This window comes from Schistocerca serialis, chromosome 9, assembly GCF_023864345.2.
Source record: "Schistocerca serialis cubense isolate TAMUIC-IGC-003099 chromosome 9, iqSchSeri2.2, whole genome shotgun sequence".
NCBI classification, from domain to species: Eukaryota; Metazoa; Arthropoda; class Insecta; order Orthoptera; family Acrididae; genus Schistocerca; species Schistocerca serialis.
The window spans coordinates 506566931-506586486 of record NC_064646.1 but is presented as its reverse complement, the minus strand read 5'-3'; the positions used below and the strand labels follow the sequence as shown (position 1 = coordinate 506586486).

Genomic DNA, 19556 nt, shown 5'->3' with positions numbered 1-19556 from the left:
TTTGATGGTAACAGATTTTTCCTTATCAGAAATGCTCATCTGGGTATTGCCAGCCATCACTTTATATTCTCTGTACTTTGGGTGTTATCAGTCATTTTGCTGACAAATTGTAAAACTCATCTACTACTTTTAGTATCTCATTTCCTAATCTAATTCCCTCATTATTTCCTTATTTAATATGACTATATTCCATTACCTTTTTTTGAAATTTGCTCTATACTTCTCCTTTCATTTTATTGAAGTACTGTATATAAAATGTATCTGCCGGACCGAGACTCGAACTCGGGACCTTTGCCTTTCGTGGGCAAGTGCTCTACCATCAGAGCTACCCAAGCACGACTCACGTCCCATCCTCACAGCACTTGCCCGCGAAAGGCAAAGGTCCCGAGTTCGAGTCTCGGTCTGGCACACAGTTTTAAACTGCCAGGAAAGTTTTGTCTCCATTGTGACTCACAAGTTGCTGAATGTGACTTGTTTTTTCCTGTTCAGTGTTTGGAACTGTCTATTACAGCCATTTTGCGAACTGTTGGGTCAGATCGTTGAACGATGATTTTATACATATATGTGGAAGCTAGTGTAAGTGCTAACATGACACAAATTTCCTCACATCCTAAGAAAATGTTTGTTGTTTTATTGTACTGCAATACAATTTTTCACTCTCGAATCACATTTTACTGTGTGATAAGTTTCATCAAAATCGATTAACTTGGTTGCAACAGGTTTATTCTTGTTCACCGCTTCTTGTGTGTGTGTGTGTGTGTGTGTGTGTGTGTTTAACCCTGCTATGCAAGTTGTAGATAAATTATTCTCAGCATGTTGGAGAGGTTATTTAAACAATGTTCAGACATACCCTTCCTATCTCCTAGCACTTGTGCTCGTAGATGGAGTCCATGTGCTTATAATGATGTGTGGTTATAAGCCTAATTATGTGTTATCTTACACCATTGATTAGTTAAGCAAACATGTATAATCAGACCTTCACTTATTTTCATCACTGCTTTGATCTCATCATTGGACTGAAAACCATATATTGCTAACACTTGTCAGTGCACCACCTCCAACTACTTTCTTGTAACTTTTGCAAAAGCCTCCAAAACAAAAAACAGAATATCAGGTTAAAACGTATCCTATCCAGGGCCAGAAGCCCAGCTCCAACGTCAAATCTAATGTAACTTCTCACACCACCTCCACTCACCAAATCTAACGTAGCAGCTGCAGAAAGTCTTTGGTCGCTACCAGCTGTACACCAATTAATCCGTTGACAACACTTCTTTATTACACACATATATACAACTGTCTGTCAGAACTTCCCAAGAACTGGAACGCACCAGACAGTACTTCAACCGCATACACCCCAAGGCTTTGGACAAGGTGTAGTGATACATCTTTTAACAATTATGTTCTTTGACATTATTATGTTATTTCATGTTTGATGTTACAATTGCAACAAGTTAATGCAGCAAAAACTGTCATTGCAGAGTTTTAGCAGAAATTAAAATGAATACAATGATAATGCAAATTTCTGAAATTAACAATCTTTTACAAGTGCAATTTTGAAACATATATACAGTTAACAATTAAGTTCTTATTATTCAGTCCAGAACATTCTCGAATATCTTTATGTAATCTAATTAATTATGCAATTTTATGAAACAATTTGGAGCTGGTAATATTTCTACATCATCAGAATTACATTTGAAGGACATCATCTTTACGCCAGTGACTGTTATAAGTTTTGCCGGCCAGGGTGGCCGAGCGTTCTAGGCTCTACAGGCTACGGTCACAGGTTCGAATCCTACCTCGGGTATGGGTGTGTGTGATGTCCTTAAGGTTAGTTAGGTTTAAGTAGTTCTAAGTTCTAGGGGACTGATAACCTCAGAAGTTAAGTCCCACAGTGCTCAGAGCCATTTGTTACAAGTTTTTATTACACTATTGCAATTTCGGCCTTATGCCATTATCAGGTGCTGATATTATGGCTTTAAGCTATGTCAACGTAATGTAAGCTGACACATTTGTATGTCAGCGTCAATACTGTTAAATGCACTCGTGACATTGTTACACAGTGTGAGCACACATATTCAGACATCGTAAAACAACATAATCTGTAAGTGCACATGTTCGTAAAACCATCAATAGTCACAAATGCATTAGAGCTGTGGTATAATGCATTTCTGACTAGTGATCATTTAATGAACATGTGCACTTACAGATTATGTTGTTTTACAATGTTTGAATACGTTTGCTCGCACTGTGTAACAGCATCACAATTGTATTTAACAATATTGACATTGACGTACAAATGTGTCAGCTTACATTATGTTGACATGCTTAAAGCCATAATATCAGCACTTTATATTGGCTACTGCTGAAATTACAATAGTGTAATAAAAACTTATAACAGTCACTGGCGTAAAGATAATGTCCTTCAAAAAATTTGCTATGACTGTGAATCCCAGCTACAACAAGCTTATCAGAATTCCAATTCAAACATTCAAAATGAATTTTTACAACATTTGAAGGCTAAAATACGGAATAATTATGTACATCACAAAATCTTTAAATTGTGTTACAAAAAATTAATGAATCGTTCTTCTAACATTATTTAAGATACAAATTGTCTTTCTGGATCAGGTTATGTCTCCAGCTCAAACGGATATTCTCTAGTTTTCATAATATGTGGATATTACACTAAATTTCTCTATAGAATGTTCCAGAAACATTAATTACGAGTTTATTTACAGATTTTTAGTTGGTGATTTCCATAAGAATATGTTGTCCTGACTTGCAAAGGTACATAAATGTTAAGGTTTTCCAAAATTAATGATTTACACAGTTAATTTGCATTATGGTAAACAATGAATTTTACTAATTGAATTATAATTACAAAACTGAATGAAAAAGGTTACTAACATTTATACACTATTAACACTGATTCCAGAACTTGTTCTTTCTCTTCTAAACATCCCAAAATTCATATCAAAGTGATAATGACTTATCCTAATTACTTTATCTGATTAAGAATATATATTAATTGGTCTGTGACACGTTTAACATTTTTGTTACAACTTCTCACACTGTTACGCTAAGTGATCTTATTCACTAAGTGTCCCACATCTGTTTTAGCGTGTATCACACACTACGAAACCTGCTCTATTGGGTACTCCACAGGACCCAATACAGCCATTTCATTACAAGGTCAATAGTCACATTAAAAAAAAAGAAATGTTTCCACAGGAACCTGAGGAATTTATCAATTTTATGCAAACCTTGCCCTGTAAATTTCTTTCAGTAACACCAAATCCAGCTAGCCAGTTGTTCCTCAGTGTAAATCGAAGTCTCAGAAAAATAATTGGGCCCTATGCTGGAACACCCACCTAAAAAAAGTTGGTAAAAATGATCAGAAGTCAATGCTGACATATAGGCAGATAGAGAGGTGGCATGGGGAGGGGGCAAAACAAATTGTCATTGGCTGTTAGAATATGAAATTTAATCCTGTTTGTGAGCTTTACTGTAGGAAATAATCCAAAGCTGTGCACTAACAAAACTCAAGATGCTTCCAGTCAGAAGTATATGACAGAAAATCGTCATTAAAATCTGCCACCATTTTTTCACTACTGCAAACTGGGTGTGGTTGTACATAAGCCCATTATAATTATTCTTGCCCTTCCACACTTGTTGCTTGTTTATCTGATGGCAGTTGGCACATCAGACGTTGAGATCCTCCAGGATCCGATTCTGCCAAATAATCCTAGTCGGAGGATATTCTCATGTCTTATTTTATCAAGTTTTCGTTTTCTCCAGGCAAGAACAGAGGAACTTATTTTTCATTACCAGGAGGTGGTTTTTATTTAGTCTTTTTCTGGTTCATTCATTAGTGTAGGCAGGAGGTACATATTATACAGTTTGATTTGAGAAGATTGTGGAGGAGTGTCTTATGTACCTTCTGGAGGAATTTGTATTCTGTTTGTGGTCTTGTGATTTGTAGTGTTTTTTGAGGAAGCAATGCTACATAAGTTCTATAAGCTGTCTACCATATCTCTCTCTGCATCTACAGTTCGTAGGTGGACTGTAGCAGAGTTGCTAGTCACGCCAAACTAACTGTTTTGGTTTTGCAGATTTTAAGACCCATTGTCATGAACTCTTATTGCCAAATATCTAGTTTTCTTTGCATGTCTTTTGTCGTGCCCGGCTCTATGACTAAGGACAGATTGATGTTCACCACATAGAGGAGGTATTGACAGTGGACCACCAAACTTAAAAGTAGCCTCTTAATTTTTTTTAACTATCTTGACAAAATCATTTATCAGATCAAGAGGCAACAGTGGCCATGTTTGTGTAAGTTGTGCATATATGAATCTGTGTTTGTGTTTCTCAGTCCGATGAAGGACTTTGCCAATAGCCAAATAATCTAAAGGCTACTTTTAAAAGTGCCTGTCTGCTGTTTTAATGCCTTCTATATGTGGTGAACAACACTCTGTCTAAATTCATATTGTTATTGCAGCTCAGATTTTCCATTGTTTAATACTCTTAACTCCTGACAAGACTAAAGATATTTCCTACTGGTTTTCTGCACACTTCCAGTACTAACTTCTGTCTTTTGAAACCCATTAATATGGTGTAGGAATTAAACCTTCTCAACACAATATTCATTTAACTGTAAGACTAGGACTTAACACCTCTTCCATCTAATGGTTGTACATTAGTATGGTATTTCATGAGTGCTTGTATTAATGTCACTAATCGGCTTGACGCGTGTGTGTGTGTGTGTGTGTGTGTGTGTGTGTGTGTGTGTTTGTTTGTTTGGGGAACGGGGGGGGGGGGGGGGGGGGTACTTGCATGGTGTCCCACATAAAACCAACATGCTTCACAGCTGAGATTCAAATAGCAACAAACGAACTAAAAAAGAATAGATAGTAGTAAAAATGTAGTTATCTGCATATTATCCAGTAAGTAGGGCATACCCATTTTATGTGGGACACTGTGTAATGTTTATTTGGTTATGGAGGAAAGTGCAAGAGGTAAAAATTGTAGAGGAAGACTAAGGTATGACTACTGTAACCGGATTCAAATGGGTATAGCATTCATTACTTATGAAGAGATCGAGAGGCTTGCACGAGATTGACTGTAATGGAGAACTGCGTCAAATCGCACTTTAGTCTGAAGAACACAAAAACAACGCTGATTAAATGCTGGTGCAGTTAAAGTTCTCTATTGCCATCTCATGTCAATTGGACTTCATTTCTCTCCCCTATATTTTGATTTACCTTTCCATGAAGTTTTTCTGTTAGTTTTTGGGACAATTCAAAGGATTTGCTAAGTTTTGGGTGCTACAATCTTTGCCATCACCTTGAGCTTATGAAGATGCCTTTCTATTTATTGTGCAGATAGTTTGAGACAAAACTGTTCTCATAGATTTAGGACAGTGATAAGAAAAATATGACTTTTAGCATGTGTAGTGCATGTTTTTCTAGTTGTGTTGTTGTCTTTAGTCTGAACTCTGGCTTAATGCAACTCTCCATGCTAGTATATCCTGTGCAAACCTCTTCATGTGTGCATTATTTCAACCTGCTCATCGTCTACACCTACAACTATACTCCAGAAACCACTCGTGGAGTGTGACAGAGGGTGATTTGTGTACCAGTCTCACTTTCCTCCTTTCTTATTCCACTCGCAAATAGTTCACAGGGATAACGATTGTGGGTAAGCCTCTTTGTGAGTTCAGATCTCACTAATTTTATGTTCACAGTCTTTTTCGAGATATATGTAGGAGGAAACAACATATTTGACAACTCTACTAGGAATGATCGCTCTCAGAAATTTAACAATAAACCATACTACCATGATTCAGAAGTCCCTCTTCCAACAACTGCCACTGGAGTTCATTGATCATCTCTGTGATGCTTCCATGCTTATTAAATGAACACATAACAGAATATGAGTTTTATCTGGGGTGGGTCACATTATGAACAGTATTTAAGTATTGGTTGAATGGGGGTTTAGTAAGCTGCTTCCTTCGTTTATGGACTACATTTCCTGAGGATTATTCTAATGAAACTCACTCCAGCATTTGCCTAATTTACATTTAATTTTACGTTATGATTCCACTTCAAATTGCTCCATATGAATGCTGCTAGCTATCATATGGAGTTTCTAGTGACTGATCTGCAATTGTGTAATCATACAATAATGGCTTGTTCTGTCAAATTATTTGAAATATGTTAGATTTGTTTATGTTGAGGGTCAATTGCCATTCCCTGCAACAAGTGCTGATCCTCTTCAGGTCTTCCTGTGTTTTGCTACAGTTTTCTAGAGTTGCGACTTCTGTATATACAACATCATCATCTGTGAAAAGCTGTATGGAATTTCAGACATTGCCTAATAATTTATTTATATAAATTGTGAAAAGTAATGGTCTTATAACATTCCCTTGGGATACATCCGAAGTTACATTGACGTGAAAAGACTTCTCTCTGTTGAGGGAATTACATCCTGTGTTCTGCTTGCTAGAAACTCTTCAACCCAGTCACATAGTTAGTCCAGTTTTCCGTGTGCTTATGTTTTCTTCAGTAGGTGACAGTGTAGAACTGTATCGAAAGTCAAAACAGGGCATGTAGCTGGGTGCTTGTATCTACTGCTTGCTAAGTCTCTCGGACAAGCAGAGTGAGTTGCATTACTCAAGACAGTTGTTTTTGGAACGTGTGCTGATTCCTAAAAAGGCTGTTTTTGGTCTCCAGAAATATAATATGCACGCGTAAAACAAGTTCCAAAATTCTTCCCTGAAAATGGGAAAGACCTGTGCTTTTTTTCCCCATCATTAGCAACTCCTCTAGAGACCTACCTTACACTGCTGCTAGAACAGCTGCAAGTTCTTTTGCATGCTCTATGTAAACTCATATTAGTATGCCATCAGCTCCAGTGGCCTTTCCTCTGTTGAGCGACTTCAGTTGTTTTTCTACACCACATCCACTTATTTCGATATCTGTTCATTTGTCATTTGTGCAAAGATTTAAAGGAGGTACTACAGTGCAATCTTCCTCAATGCCATCATGGTCACTGAGTGTCTGGACAGATGGATTTAATCCATTTACTGATTTAACATATCAAAACTAATTACATTCAAGTTGGTAGATAGAATTTTATTTCTAATTAGGCGAATGTTTCACACACGGCTCTCCTTACACCAGTTTTGCCTTTTTTTGGTTTTTCTTTGTCTGTGAGGCTGTGGCTATGTTTAAATTTGCAATGAATCACTCTTTGGTTTTGTAACAATTCTCTGACGTGGCTGTCAGACCACAATGGGTCTTTCTATCAGTGACAACTTCGCCCAGCACATCCGTATTACTGAGAGACTGTCCTGGAACCCGGGACCATGTACCAGTTGCGGGTTTCCTATCTAACAGCTTCCCCCTGCGGGTCCGGGGTAAGAATAGGCCCGAGGTATTCCTGCCTGTCGTAAGAGGCGACTAAAAGGAGTTTCAACTGTTTCGGCCTTCCATGTGATGGTCCCCCTTGGGGTTTGACCTCCATTTTTCAAAATTCTACAGAAGTACGAGCCTTTTGGGGAAGGACGCCTTACATGGTGTACCACTGGTCCTCAGTGCACTAAGACCTTGGCACTCAGCATTGTACCGGCGTTGTACCCATACCCACTATTCCTCAAATTGGGCCTAAACGCCTGATGGGTTGTACAAGTTATGCCCATAGTGCGTCCCCATCTGCACCTACGATCATGATGGACTTTCCATGGCACCAGAAATCCAGCACGGTAGCCAGCCCGTTGTGATGGGGTCGTCATGTACCCTCTAGGTTGTAGCCCCCTGACAACACAGGGATCGCACTGCCGATACCTGAGCTGCACCCTCCCCACGTCGGCCAAGGAGTAGATGCCCGTCTCCTTGGGGCATCAGGACTCCCGCCAACGGTCATCCTGCCAGGTGGCCCTTGCTGAGGCTGGGTGGCGCCCGTGAGGAGAGCCCCTGGTCGGAGTGGGTGGTATCGGGGCGGACGTTTCGCAGATGAAACGTCAACACGTATCAGGTCGCTCTGCGGCCGAGTCTTTCAAAAGGAAAGGTACTGTCTCTAGTTCTGGTTGTCCTGCCCTTTCCCCCTTGGCCACTCCCTGGGAGGAGGGACAGGCCCGCCGGCTTGGGGCGAAGTACTTCCCCCGCTATTTGGTCTGTTCTCAAACCGATGGGGGGACGTTCGCCACTTCCAAGCCCATGTTCTTTGTTCAGCACATTGAGGACATCTTCGGGGAAATCGAAGCTCTCAGTAAGATGCGATCAGGGTCCGTTCTTCTCAAGACCACCTCTGCCACACAGTCGGCGGCACTCCAGGCGTGCGACCGCCTAGGGGACATCCCAGTGTCCATTGTCCCGCATCTGGCACTAAATAGGACGCAGGGGGTTATTTTTCATCGTGACCTCCTGCTACAATCTGATGAGAAGCTCAGGGCCAACCTGGAGCGCCGAGGCGTGCATTTCGTCCGTCGAGTCCAGCGCGGCCCCAAAGACCGTCGCATCGACACCGGGGCCTTTATCCTCGCCTTCGAGGGGGACGTTCTCCCGGAGAAGGTAAAGGTGATGTGCTACCGGTGCGACGTGCGACCTTACGTCCCGCCTCCTATGCGCTGTTTTCGGTGTTTGCGCTTTGGGCACATGTTGTCACGGTGTGAGGCTGAGCCCCTTTGTGGCGATTGTGGATGTCCTCTTCGTGAGGAACATACATGCACCCCACCACCTCGGTGCGTTAATTGTCCTGGCATCCACTCGCCTAGATCCTCAGACTGCCCCGCATATCAGAAGGCGAAGAAGATACAAGAACTCAAAACTTTGGATCGTCTCTCTTATTCTGAGGCCAGGAAGAAGTATGACCGCCTCCATCCCGTGCCGTTGACCACTTCGTTTGCCTCAGTTGTGTCCACTCCTTCCGCGGTATCCTCACCCCTATCCTATCTCCCCTCCGCCTCCTCCCCCCATCCGGGGTCTCTGCCTCCGCCTCCCAAATCCCTCCCTTCCAAATCCTCCTCCCCCGTGGCCCCCGCCCCCTCTGCCACAGGGTCCACCCTTCCTCCTCCTCCTCCTCCCCCCCCCCCCCCACCCCCCCGCCGCCTGAGAAGCGATCCTCTTCTCAGGCGTCCATCGGGGAAACGTTCCGGACCCCAGCTTCCGAGGTCCGGCGTTCCAAAACGGACCCCGCGCGTGAGGACCTTCTTCCGGTCCAGCCCACCATCCCTGTTCCTCCTCGCACTTCCAAGAAGGCCTCCAAGAAGAAGTCTCTACCCCCCTCTCCACCCCGGTGCGTTTCGTCTGACGCTCCATCCATGAGTCGCTGCTCCTGGCCGTCCTCAGTTTCGCCGGGACGCTCTGCTGCCAGGCGCTCAGCTGGCCTCTCGTTGGCAAATGATGCTGCCCCTCCTACACAACCAGGGACAGCGGCCGCAGCTGGCGACGACTCGATGGAACAGGATCCGCCTCCCGCCGGTTGTAGCGTTGTTCCCTCGAAACCTGGCCCTCCACGGCTGTCGAGGTGACCAGCTCTTCCCCCGTCTCGTTACCCCTCTTTTTTGACTAGCGATGGCCTTGTTACATTGGAACATAAGAGGTATTCGATCTAATCGGGAGGAATTACAACTGCTCCTCCGCCTGCACTGTCCGCTCGTCCTTGGTCTCCAGGAAACCAAGTTGCGCCCAACTGACCATATGGCCTTTACCCACTATACCTCAGAGCGGTATGACCTCACCCCTGTGGACGGTATCCCAGCTCATGGTGGGGTCATGTTGCTCGTTCGGGACAATGTCTATTACCATCCCATCCCATTGACCACCCCACTCCAAGCAATAGCTGTCTGTATTACTCTTTCTGCTTTTACTTTTTCAGTTTGTACCATCTACACTCCATCGTCATCCGCTGTTAGTCGGGCTGACATGATGCACCTGATTGTTCAGCTTCCCCCGCCGTTTTTATTGTTTGGCGACTTCAACGCCCATCATCCCCTTTGGGGCTCTCCTGCATCCTGTCAAAGAGGCTCACTCTTGTCGGATGTCTTCAACCATCTCAATCTTGTGTGCCTCAATACTGGCGACCCGACTTTCCTCTCGGACTCTACTCATACCTACTCCCACTTGGACCTCTCGATCTGTTCTACCACTCTTGCCCGTCGGTTCGAGTGGTATGTCCTTTCTGACACCTATTCGAGCGACCACTTCCCCTGTGTTGTTCGTCTCCTGCACCACACCCCATCCCCACGTCCTTCGAGCTGGAACATACCGAAAGCTGACTGGGGACTTTACTCCTCCCTGGCGACCTTTCCGGACCACAATTTTCTCAGTTGTGACAGACAGGTTGAATACCTCACGGCTGTTATCATCAATGCTGCCGAACGTTCCATTCCTCGTACTACCTCTTCTTCACGTCGCATTTCCGTCCCCTGGTGGAACGAGGCTTGTAGAGACGCTATCCATGTTCGACGACGTGCTTTACGCACCTTTCGCCACCATCCTACGTTGGCGAATTGTATTGGATACAAACGACTACGAGCGCAACGCCGTAGAGTCATCAAAGACAGCAAAAAAGCTTGTTGGGCCTCTTTCACCAGCTCCTTTAACAGTTTTACTCCCTCTTCTGTCGTCTGGGGTGGCCTGCGCCGGCTGTCGGGCATTAAGGCCCACTCCTCGGTACCTGGCCTGACCTCAGGTAATGAGGTCCACGTTGATCCTGTGGCTGTCTCCAGCCTTCGGCCGGTTTTTCGCGGAGGTTTCAAGCTCCGCCCATTACCACCCTGCCTTCCTTCCCAGGAAAGAGGCAGAAGAGGCTCGGCGACCTTCCTTCCACTCGCTGAATCTGGAAACTTATAATGCCCCCTTTAGTATGCGGGAACTCGAACGTGCGCTTGCACTATCCCAGTCCTCTGCTCCGGGGCCAGATGCCATTCACGTTCAGATGCTGGCACACCTTTCTCCGGCAGGCAAAACCTTCCTTCTTCGTACCTACAATCGCGTCTGGACCAAAGGTCAGGTCCCCATGCGTTGGCGTGACGCCGTCATTGTTCCTATACCCAAACCCGGGAAGGATAGACACCTTCCTTCTAGTTACCGCCCCATTTCTCTTACAAGCTGTGTCTGTAAGGTGATGGAGTGCATGGTTCATGCTCGGTTAGTTTGGATTCTTGAATCTCGACGGCTACTTACCAATGTCCAATGTGGCTTTCGTCGCCACCGCTCCGCTGTTGACCACCTTGTGATATTGTCGACATTCATCATGAACAACTTTTTTCGAAGGCGCCAAATGGTAGCCGTGTTCTTCGATTTGGAGAAGGCTTATGATACCTGTTGGAGAGGAGGTATCCTCCGCACTATGCACAGGTGGGGCCTACGTGGTCGCCTGCCCCTTTTTATTGATTCCTTTTTTAATGGATCGAAAGTTTAGGGTACGTGTGGGTTCCGTATTGTCCGACGTCTTCCTCCAGGAGAACGGAGTGCCTCTGGGCTCCGTCTTGAGCGTAGCCCTTTTTGCCGTCACGATCAATCCAATTATGGATTGCTTTCCACCTAATGTCTCAGGCTCTCTCTTTGTCGATGACTTCGCGATCTACTGCAGTGCCCAGAGAACATGCCTCCTGGAGCGCTGTCTTCAGCGTTGTCTAGACAGCCTATACTCATGGAGCGTGGCAAATGGCTTCCAGTTCTCTGAAGAGAAGACGGTTTGTATCAACTTTTGGCGATATAAAGCGTTCCTTCTGCCATCCTTACATCTCGGTCCCATTGTTCTCCCATTTGTGGAAACAACTAAGTTTCTAGGGCTCACGTTGGACAGGGAACTGTGTTGGTCTCCGCATGTCTCTTATGTGGCGGCCCGTTGTACACGTTCCCTTAATTTCCTCAGAGTTCTTAGTGGTTCATCTTGGGGAGCGGATCGCACTGTCTTGCTTCGCTTGTATCGGTCCATAGTCCGATCGAAGCTGGATTATGGGAGCTTCGTCTACTCGTCTGCTCGGCCATCCCTCTTACGCCGTCTCAACTCCATTCGCCATCGGGGGTTACGTCTTGCGACTGGAGCCTTCTACACTAGTCCTGTCTAGAGTCTTTATGCTGAAGCTGCCGAATTACCATTGACCTACCGGCGCGACGTACTGCTGTGTCTGTATGCCTGCTGGCTGTTGTCTATGCCCGACCACCCCTCTTACCAGTCCTTCTTCGCCGATTCTCTCGACCATCAGTACAGGTTGTATGTGTCTGCCCTGCTGCCCCCCGGAGTCCGCTTCCGTCGCCTGCTTCGACAATTGGATTTTGCCCTCCCTACCACCTCCAGGCTCCGGTTCATATTTATCTCGACCTCAGCTCACTCCCGAAGGAGGGTACTCCGGCTGCAGTGTATTGCTCATGGTTTGTCGAACTTCGTGCTCGACTTGCCGGTCACACCTTTATTTACACCGATGGCTCCAAAACTGACGATGGTGTCGGCTGTGCCTTTGTCGTCGGGGCCGCCACCTTTAAATACCGGCTCCTCGACCAATGTTCCAGCTTTACGGCCGAGCTTTTTTCTCTCCATCAGGCCGTTCAGTATGCCCGCCGCCACCGCCATTCATCGTATGTACTCTGGTCTGCCTCACTCAGTGCTCTTCAGAGCCTTGGAGCTCCCTATCCGGTCCATCCCTTGATTCAACGGATACAGCAGTCCCTCCATTCTTTCGCTGATAATGGTTCTCCTGTCAGCTTTCTGTGGGTTCCCGGACATGTAGGAGTGCCTGGGAATGAGGCTGCGGATGCTGCAGCCAAGGCTGCAGTCCTCCTGCCTCGGCCAGCCTCCCATTGTGTCCCGTCATCTGACGTTCGTGGGGATGTTTGTAAGAGGCTTGTGTCGTTGTGGTGGGATGCTTGGTCATCCCTCCAAGGAAACAAGCTCCGGGCAGTAAAACCGCTCCCAACTGCTTGGACAACCTCCTCCCAACCATCTCGGCGAGAGGAGGTCCTTCTGACCAGGTTGCGGATTGGGCATTGCCGGTTTAGCCACCGCTACCTGCTCTCCGGTGACCCAGCCCCGCAGTGCCCTTGTGGTCAGGCATTAACAGTGCGCCATGTTTTATTGTCGTGTCCCCGCATTAGTCAATCTCGTGTTGTCCTGTCACTGCCATCTACTTTACCGGATATTTTAGCTGATGACGCTCGAGCAGCTGCTCGTGTTCTGTGTTTTATAACTTTGACTGGCTTGTCCAAAGACATCTAACCTTTTTACTTATTTTATCTGCATCTTTGTCAGGTCTTTCTGGTGTCCCCCCCTCCATAAATGTTTATCTTGAGGCAGCATGCATTTACATCTACATGGATACACTGGAAGTCACACTTTAAGTATGTGACAGAGGGTTCATCAAATCACCTTCACGATAATTATTTATAATTCCACTCTCAAACAAAGTGCGGAAAAACGAACACCTATATCTTTCCGTGTGAGCTCCATTTCTTTATATTCCTATTCACAGCTGTATTCAGTGATTCTGTAATTCCCTTGTGACCACCGATTCTCTGTTCTATGATAACTAAATGAAAAAGTTTGGGTCTATTTGTCACTCACAGGCCTAAGAGTTGGCTCTCTTATGCAACCCGTCTGGTTGTGTTGTTGTGATTGTAACTCACAAGGACTGCTCTGCCTTCTTCATGTTTAGTTTTAGTCTACAGTGTGACTCTTCTACAGTACATGTAAATGCGTAAGTTTAATGAAGTAGCACATAATTGGGCTGAATTGTGCTATTGTGATTTTGTGTTTTATTTTTAATTTTTTTTTGTTGCTAACTTGATGTCAGTTAGGTTTTTAACTGCAGATCTAGTCTGTTCAAGTATGCTTCTCAGTTATTAGTATATTATCTCACGGAAACCAATCTGTTTAGCAGTACTGTATAGTATATAGTTTAAAAATTGTATCATAGTGTTAATTGAATTTTTTGTACATGTAGGATTTGATGGACCAGAATATATTTTCTTCTTATATATAGAAACTGAAGCTCAGTGCCTGGACATCAGTTCATTCTGAAATGAACTTGGGAAAATCGTTTTTGATGCTTAGAAAGTTCCCAAGTGCTGCTGGTTATGAAACATTAGTAATTTGTTAACATAGTATTGGTAGTTGAGCACATAGCATAAAAACATGATAGTCACAAAGTTGCCGTTTTGAATTTCGCTAGTAGTAAAATGCTTTTTTCATTCTTTTTACTTTTACTTAAATTCCATACTTATTAACAAATAGAAATAGTAAATAACAAACATTGAATCACATTTTTTAATAAAAATAACATATTTTAATTTTTAACTAGCTGAGAAAACCGGCGAACCCGGTTACTTATTTGTAGCTGTGCCAGAGACCCCGTACACATGGAATTTATTTTAGACTTATAAAGCTTCCTTGTATACAATGTTCGAAGTAGTGTGCTGGGGGGACATGAATGAAAGGCTTGTTTAATTCCCTACTGTGAGAGAGAGTCATGTAGAGTTGGTTGTGTGTAAAGCAACCGGCACTGAGGTCCAAGCCCACAACACTCAAGGTATGGCCTTGTACTTTGTTTATGGTCATGGTGTAACATAACTCATCAGGAATTGTACACACATAAAGTGAAGTGCTAAATTGTTAAGAATTAGTTGGATTAGGAGGATAAAAACTCGGTCACCTATGCCATTTCCTGTCAAAATTTCTGTTTTGTGATGTTATGTTGGAGAGTAATAACTTTAAGCCTCTGTGAATGAACAGTTCTTGAGAGTGAAATAATACATGATGCTCTCAATCAGAGTTATATGTTACACCTTGCTTTGAAGGAGTTTCCAAAGAACGAGTTAAAGTCTGATGTTGTCGAGTAGCAGCAAATTGCTCCACACGATTTTCATAGGAAACACCCCCTTCCCTTGCTTTGTAAGCATTTTTATTCATAAACAAACTGAAATCAAAGTGTAATGAGTTGGCACCCCAATCACAAAGTAAACTCTATAAATTCATGTTTCCTAACAAAGAATGTAAATAAAAGCTGTCAAAAGAAATGTTGTTAAGTTTAAGTTTTTAATACACGAAGCAAAATCTATAAATACACATATCCTAGTCAAGTATATCCAATGCTTGTTTGTAATTGGAAGGATAACATTGTGGCACTTAATACTGTCACGGACATAAACTTTAGAAAAGACATCTCTCACTGAGTTAAAATAAAAAAAACTAACAGCACCACAATTGATTCTTAGGTGTACTATGAAACTAGCAGCACCATCTATTGGTTCTTTGGTGTACTACACCATGATGATCATGTCACTGAGGTAGACATCTGAACTACTGAGCTGAGCATATGGTTTTAAATGAAATGTAAAATTATGATACCTTTTTTCTATGATCAGATTTTGAAGAAATAAAGTCTATTTGTTGCACTAAGCTACACTTACATTACCTGTGAAAACCTCATGAAAATTTATGTAGTAGTTTTGGAAATTAGCATAATCAGACAGAAATGACAGTTTTAAGATAAAATTTTAAATCAGGATATCTCTCTCTGTGATTTAGTTTAGGTGATAAAACCAGTACATTGCCCCAAGCTATGACCAAGTTACCTGAGAAAATCCCATAAAAATTCGTTAAGTAGTTTTGGAGATTAGTGTGGTCAGGCAGATAGCCATGATGGTTTTACAGTTTTATTAATAGTGTAGATTACTGGCAACTGCGTGACAATGTCAGTATTTAGAATAAATTAAAATTTGGTGCCAAACTGCAGGATGCCAAACAGAAGACAAAGAGGCTTTTCTGTTTCTGGAAACTGAGCAGTATTGTTGATGTATGTAATATTTTCTCATTTAACAAGACGATATTTTGCATGTCTGTGTCAAATTTTTATTTATTTCCACTTGACCAGTAGGTAAAAATAACAAGGTGTTATTTTTATTTAAAATTATGATTCAGAATTTGTTAATTAACATTTCTATTTGTTAATAAATATTGAATTTGAATAAAAAGGGAGAAATTTGCTACTAGTGAGACTTGAACCAGCTACTTAAAATTGCCAAGCCTTGATGCTACACACTCAGCTACTGATAATTCTCTTAATTTGTCTTAAATGTTTTGTACTTAACAGCACTCGGAAATGTCCTTTGAATCCCAAAATAAAATCGAACACTGCCAGTCCCTAAGATGCCCTTGTCAGAAAAGCTGATTTTTAAGCATAAGAGCTATTAGTCTAAAAACATTTCCAGCAATACATCTTATTTTATATTTTCATAGTTTCGTCAAATTGTTTCATGTGAATGTTGAGATGAACCCCCGGGTAGGAGGTGTCTGACATTTTTTCCATTGTTACCATTTTTGTTGTTATTTTTCATCATTATTTTCATATTGGACTTACACAATTAAAAATTTCATTACTGAATTTTCTCATGTTGAGAAATGAGAAGGGGCTATCATTATGTCTTGGAACCTCATGTCAAGTTGTCATGTTAGTGAATAAAATGTAGCACGTTCTACAAAGGTTTGTCAGAAATAAAACATTTAAGTCAAAAGGCACCTCATTTACATGGCCTTGTCGGTATATGTATCACTCACGGATGATTGTTAAGCCTTAGAAATCAGTTTATACAGTAAAATGTACATTAGCACATCTTTTCATGTTGGCTTACATGTTCCACTTCATTGGTGATCAAATTCAATGAATGTTTTATTTCTGACAAACTTGTGCTACATTTTACCCGTTAGTATGACAACTTTGAATGAGGTACCAACTCATAATGGACAGTTTTGTAACAAATACATTTTGGAGACCAGAAGATGACAGCAAATTCTGCTAAACCAGTTGCCAAAAATAAAGAAGTGTTTATGTGCTCTTGGCTACAGAACGTTTTTTACAAGTTTTGTTATTATTATGATATTTTGAATTATTTCAGTAATTTTGTCATTGAAACAGGAATACAAAAGAATAAATAATAATAATAATAATAATAATAATAATAGGAAGAATAAGAATAATAATAGGAATAATAATAATAATAACAACAGCAAATTGAACCCTGTTCCACATTTCTTAGGGACTGAAGTACCTGCACTGTCTCCGGAACCTGCAGAAGCTGGACCTGTCGCTCTCACAACTTTTGAAGTCTCTGGGAACACTCTCGCAGTGTGTCCAGCTGCGGAAGCTGAGCCTGGAGAGCTGTGCACGTGTCCATTCGAGAGAAATAGCGGATGCGGTGCCGCACATCCACGAGCTGCGAGTACTCGACCTCAGCCAGTGCGGGGCATCACTGCTCCGTCTGCGGGAGCTGCCACAGCATCTACCCTTCCTCCGTACACTTGTCCTTTATGGTGCTGACATAAATGTTGAACAGCTGCAAGCTATGAGGCACTGCGCACCACACATTAATGTTGTGATATAAAAATCTGAATTGGGCAGTCCGATCGTATACTGAGTGAAAAATGGGGACCTGTTGTGTAAAAATTTAATCCTTGTGATGCAGATTATGTTTCTTACAAGGTGTAAGATACTAGTCACAGAAAGTGTATAAAAGCTGTTATGTAATACTCATATTCAGCATTAATGTGCTTAAAGTATCTGCAAATCTTGTCCACCTTAGAAAGGGCATATTCGAGCTAAAGCAAATTGTAAGGTCTTACCGCAGTAGCATAGAAAACCACCAACTTCTACCACATGTTAGCCTTTTTAAATAATTTCTCTACATTTTTTCGATTGCCAGAAGCCACAATATATTAATCGTACAACAACAGTTGTTAAACAATTGAGAGTTGATAATGTATTGTACCTGATGCTTTATTTTCACAGCGATTGTAATTTAAAAGTAACTGTCATGTAATTTTATATATTTCTTTCCTTTTATTTATTATATATACAAGTCTCATCCATTTTGTTCCTTCCCTTTAAATTAATGCTCTTTGTAAAATTACTGACAGGAACAAAGTGAAGGATTTCCCATGAGTTTGTTGACCAAACTGCCTTCACTCTCACATAAAGGAAAATTGCAGAAAATCTTAATTCATAAATTTGACTTCATGTAAATGTATACCTCAAAGGATGCCTATGGTATCTTATACGCATTCAGGAAAAAAAAGAAGAAGACATCATTGTGAAAGTGCTATTGACAAATACACCTCTTAAATGTATTTTTGATAGGTTCTGCACATTTACATTTCATTTCTTTATGCAAAGAATTCCTCCAAATGATTATTTTCAGTTTCAGAAAGTAATTGTTATTGTTTAAGGTAACTATGCAAGGTGAAAAAGACACCAGTAAAATGGGGAAGCCAGACAGGTTTATTTCCAGTGCATTGCAAATGTTCAGGTACCACACCATAAGTCTCACATTATCCCAAATACTTACAAGCATTGGTCAATCAGTACAATAGCCACAGAGGTGCATGTTTGAGATGCAACTAGCATTCTTGCAAATATTGACGCAAACACAGTACCCTTTATAGAAACTTATTTCGTAATTTGCACCAGAGTGTGAATTTTTTTCCTTTGCGTGTATCACATTGCTTCAAGAAGTACCAGAATGAAAATGTAATATGTAAATAAAATGAAACTTCTGAAGTAATTGAAAGCTAGTAAGTTTTGCCCCAGATTTTTGAAATAATAGCTGAGTTAACATTGTCAATTTTTACAATACATTGACATTTTCTCTGTCAGCCTTTGACAGGTCTTTTGAGACCAGTTCTCAGTTGCTTGTTGTCTAGTTTTCTACCAATATTCAAATGTTGTCTTCAGCCCTAGATATCTCGGTATTCTGTAAGGAACAGTCAAGTGTAAACGAGACAGATAGAAAAAAGTAAATAAACTGTTTATTATTTCAAAAGTAATCATCATAGCTGTTAATACACTTATCACACTTTGAGACAGAACAATCAGTACATTAATTGTAAAATATTTGCAGTTGCCTACAGAACCATAATTGTCCCCAGGTATGCACCTCTTCATCAGAAGCAAATTGACGGCTGTGTATGTCTTGTTCCAGGCTCTAAAAATATGGAAATCACAAGGGGAGAGATTGGGACTGTAAGGGCTTCCCAGTGATTTGAAATAGCCTTGGTAACATGTGGTTCCATATTTCTGAAGCCCTGAAGAAAGACACCCATGGCTGTTGATTTGCTTTGAATAATGAGGTGCACACCTGGGTACCATCATGGTTTTGTAGGCAGCTGCAAACATTTGTCCATGAACACATTGGCTACCTTGTCTCACAGTGTGATAAATGTATTAACAGTTATGGAACTTACTTTTGAAATAATAACCAGTTTATTTACTTTTTTCAGCTTTCTCACTTTCATTTTATTGACCCATGTCATATCTTAACATGTAGCATATTTTGAGACATTGAAATGAATAAATTGTAATGTTGGCCACAAAAGATATAACTGTCTGATACAAACATTCAGCAAAGCAAAAAGATTTTAAAAAGTTTGAATTTTTTTTTTTCATTTCCTTCAGAACAGAAAAGTAACTAACCAACAAGATTCCATTCTTTTTATGTGTCTGTTGATCACTCAACACTTTTACTATTCGGTGAATTGTCTCCTAAATTATTTACTCTCTT

The 19556-nt window shown here is 41.7% G+C and overlaps 1 protein-coding gene across 2 annotated transcripts in view; it reads left to right on the top strand.

Annotated features, from left to right (window-relative positions):
* Window positions 1–19280, top strand: part of LOC126418645 (F-box/LRR-repeat protein 7-like) — a 53359-nt gene extending 34079 nt beyond the window's left edge. For both annotated transcript variants that reach the window (XM_050085508.1, XM_050085509.1), the window contains exon 3: window positions 17040–19280. In XM_050085508.1, the coding sequence (XP_049941465.1) occupies window positions 17040–17384 (345 nt within the window). In that variant the 3' untranslated portion in view covers window positions 17385–19280. The remainder of the gene's footprint in view (window positions 1–17039) is intronic.
* Window positions 19281–19556: the final 276 nt, after the last annotated feature.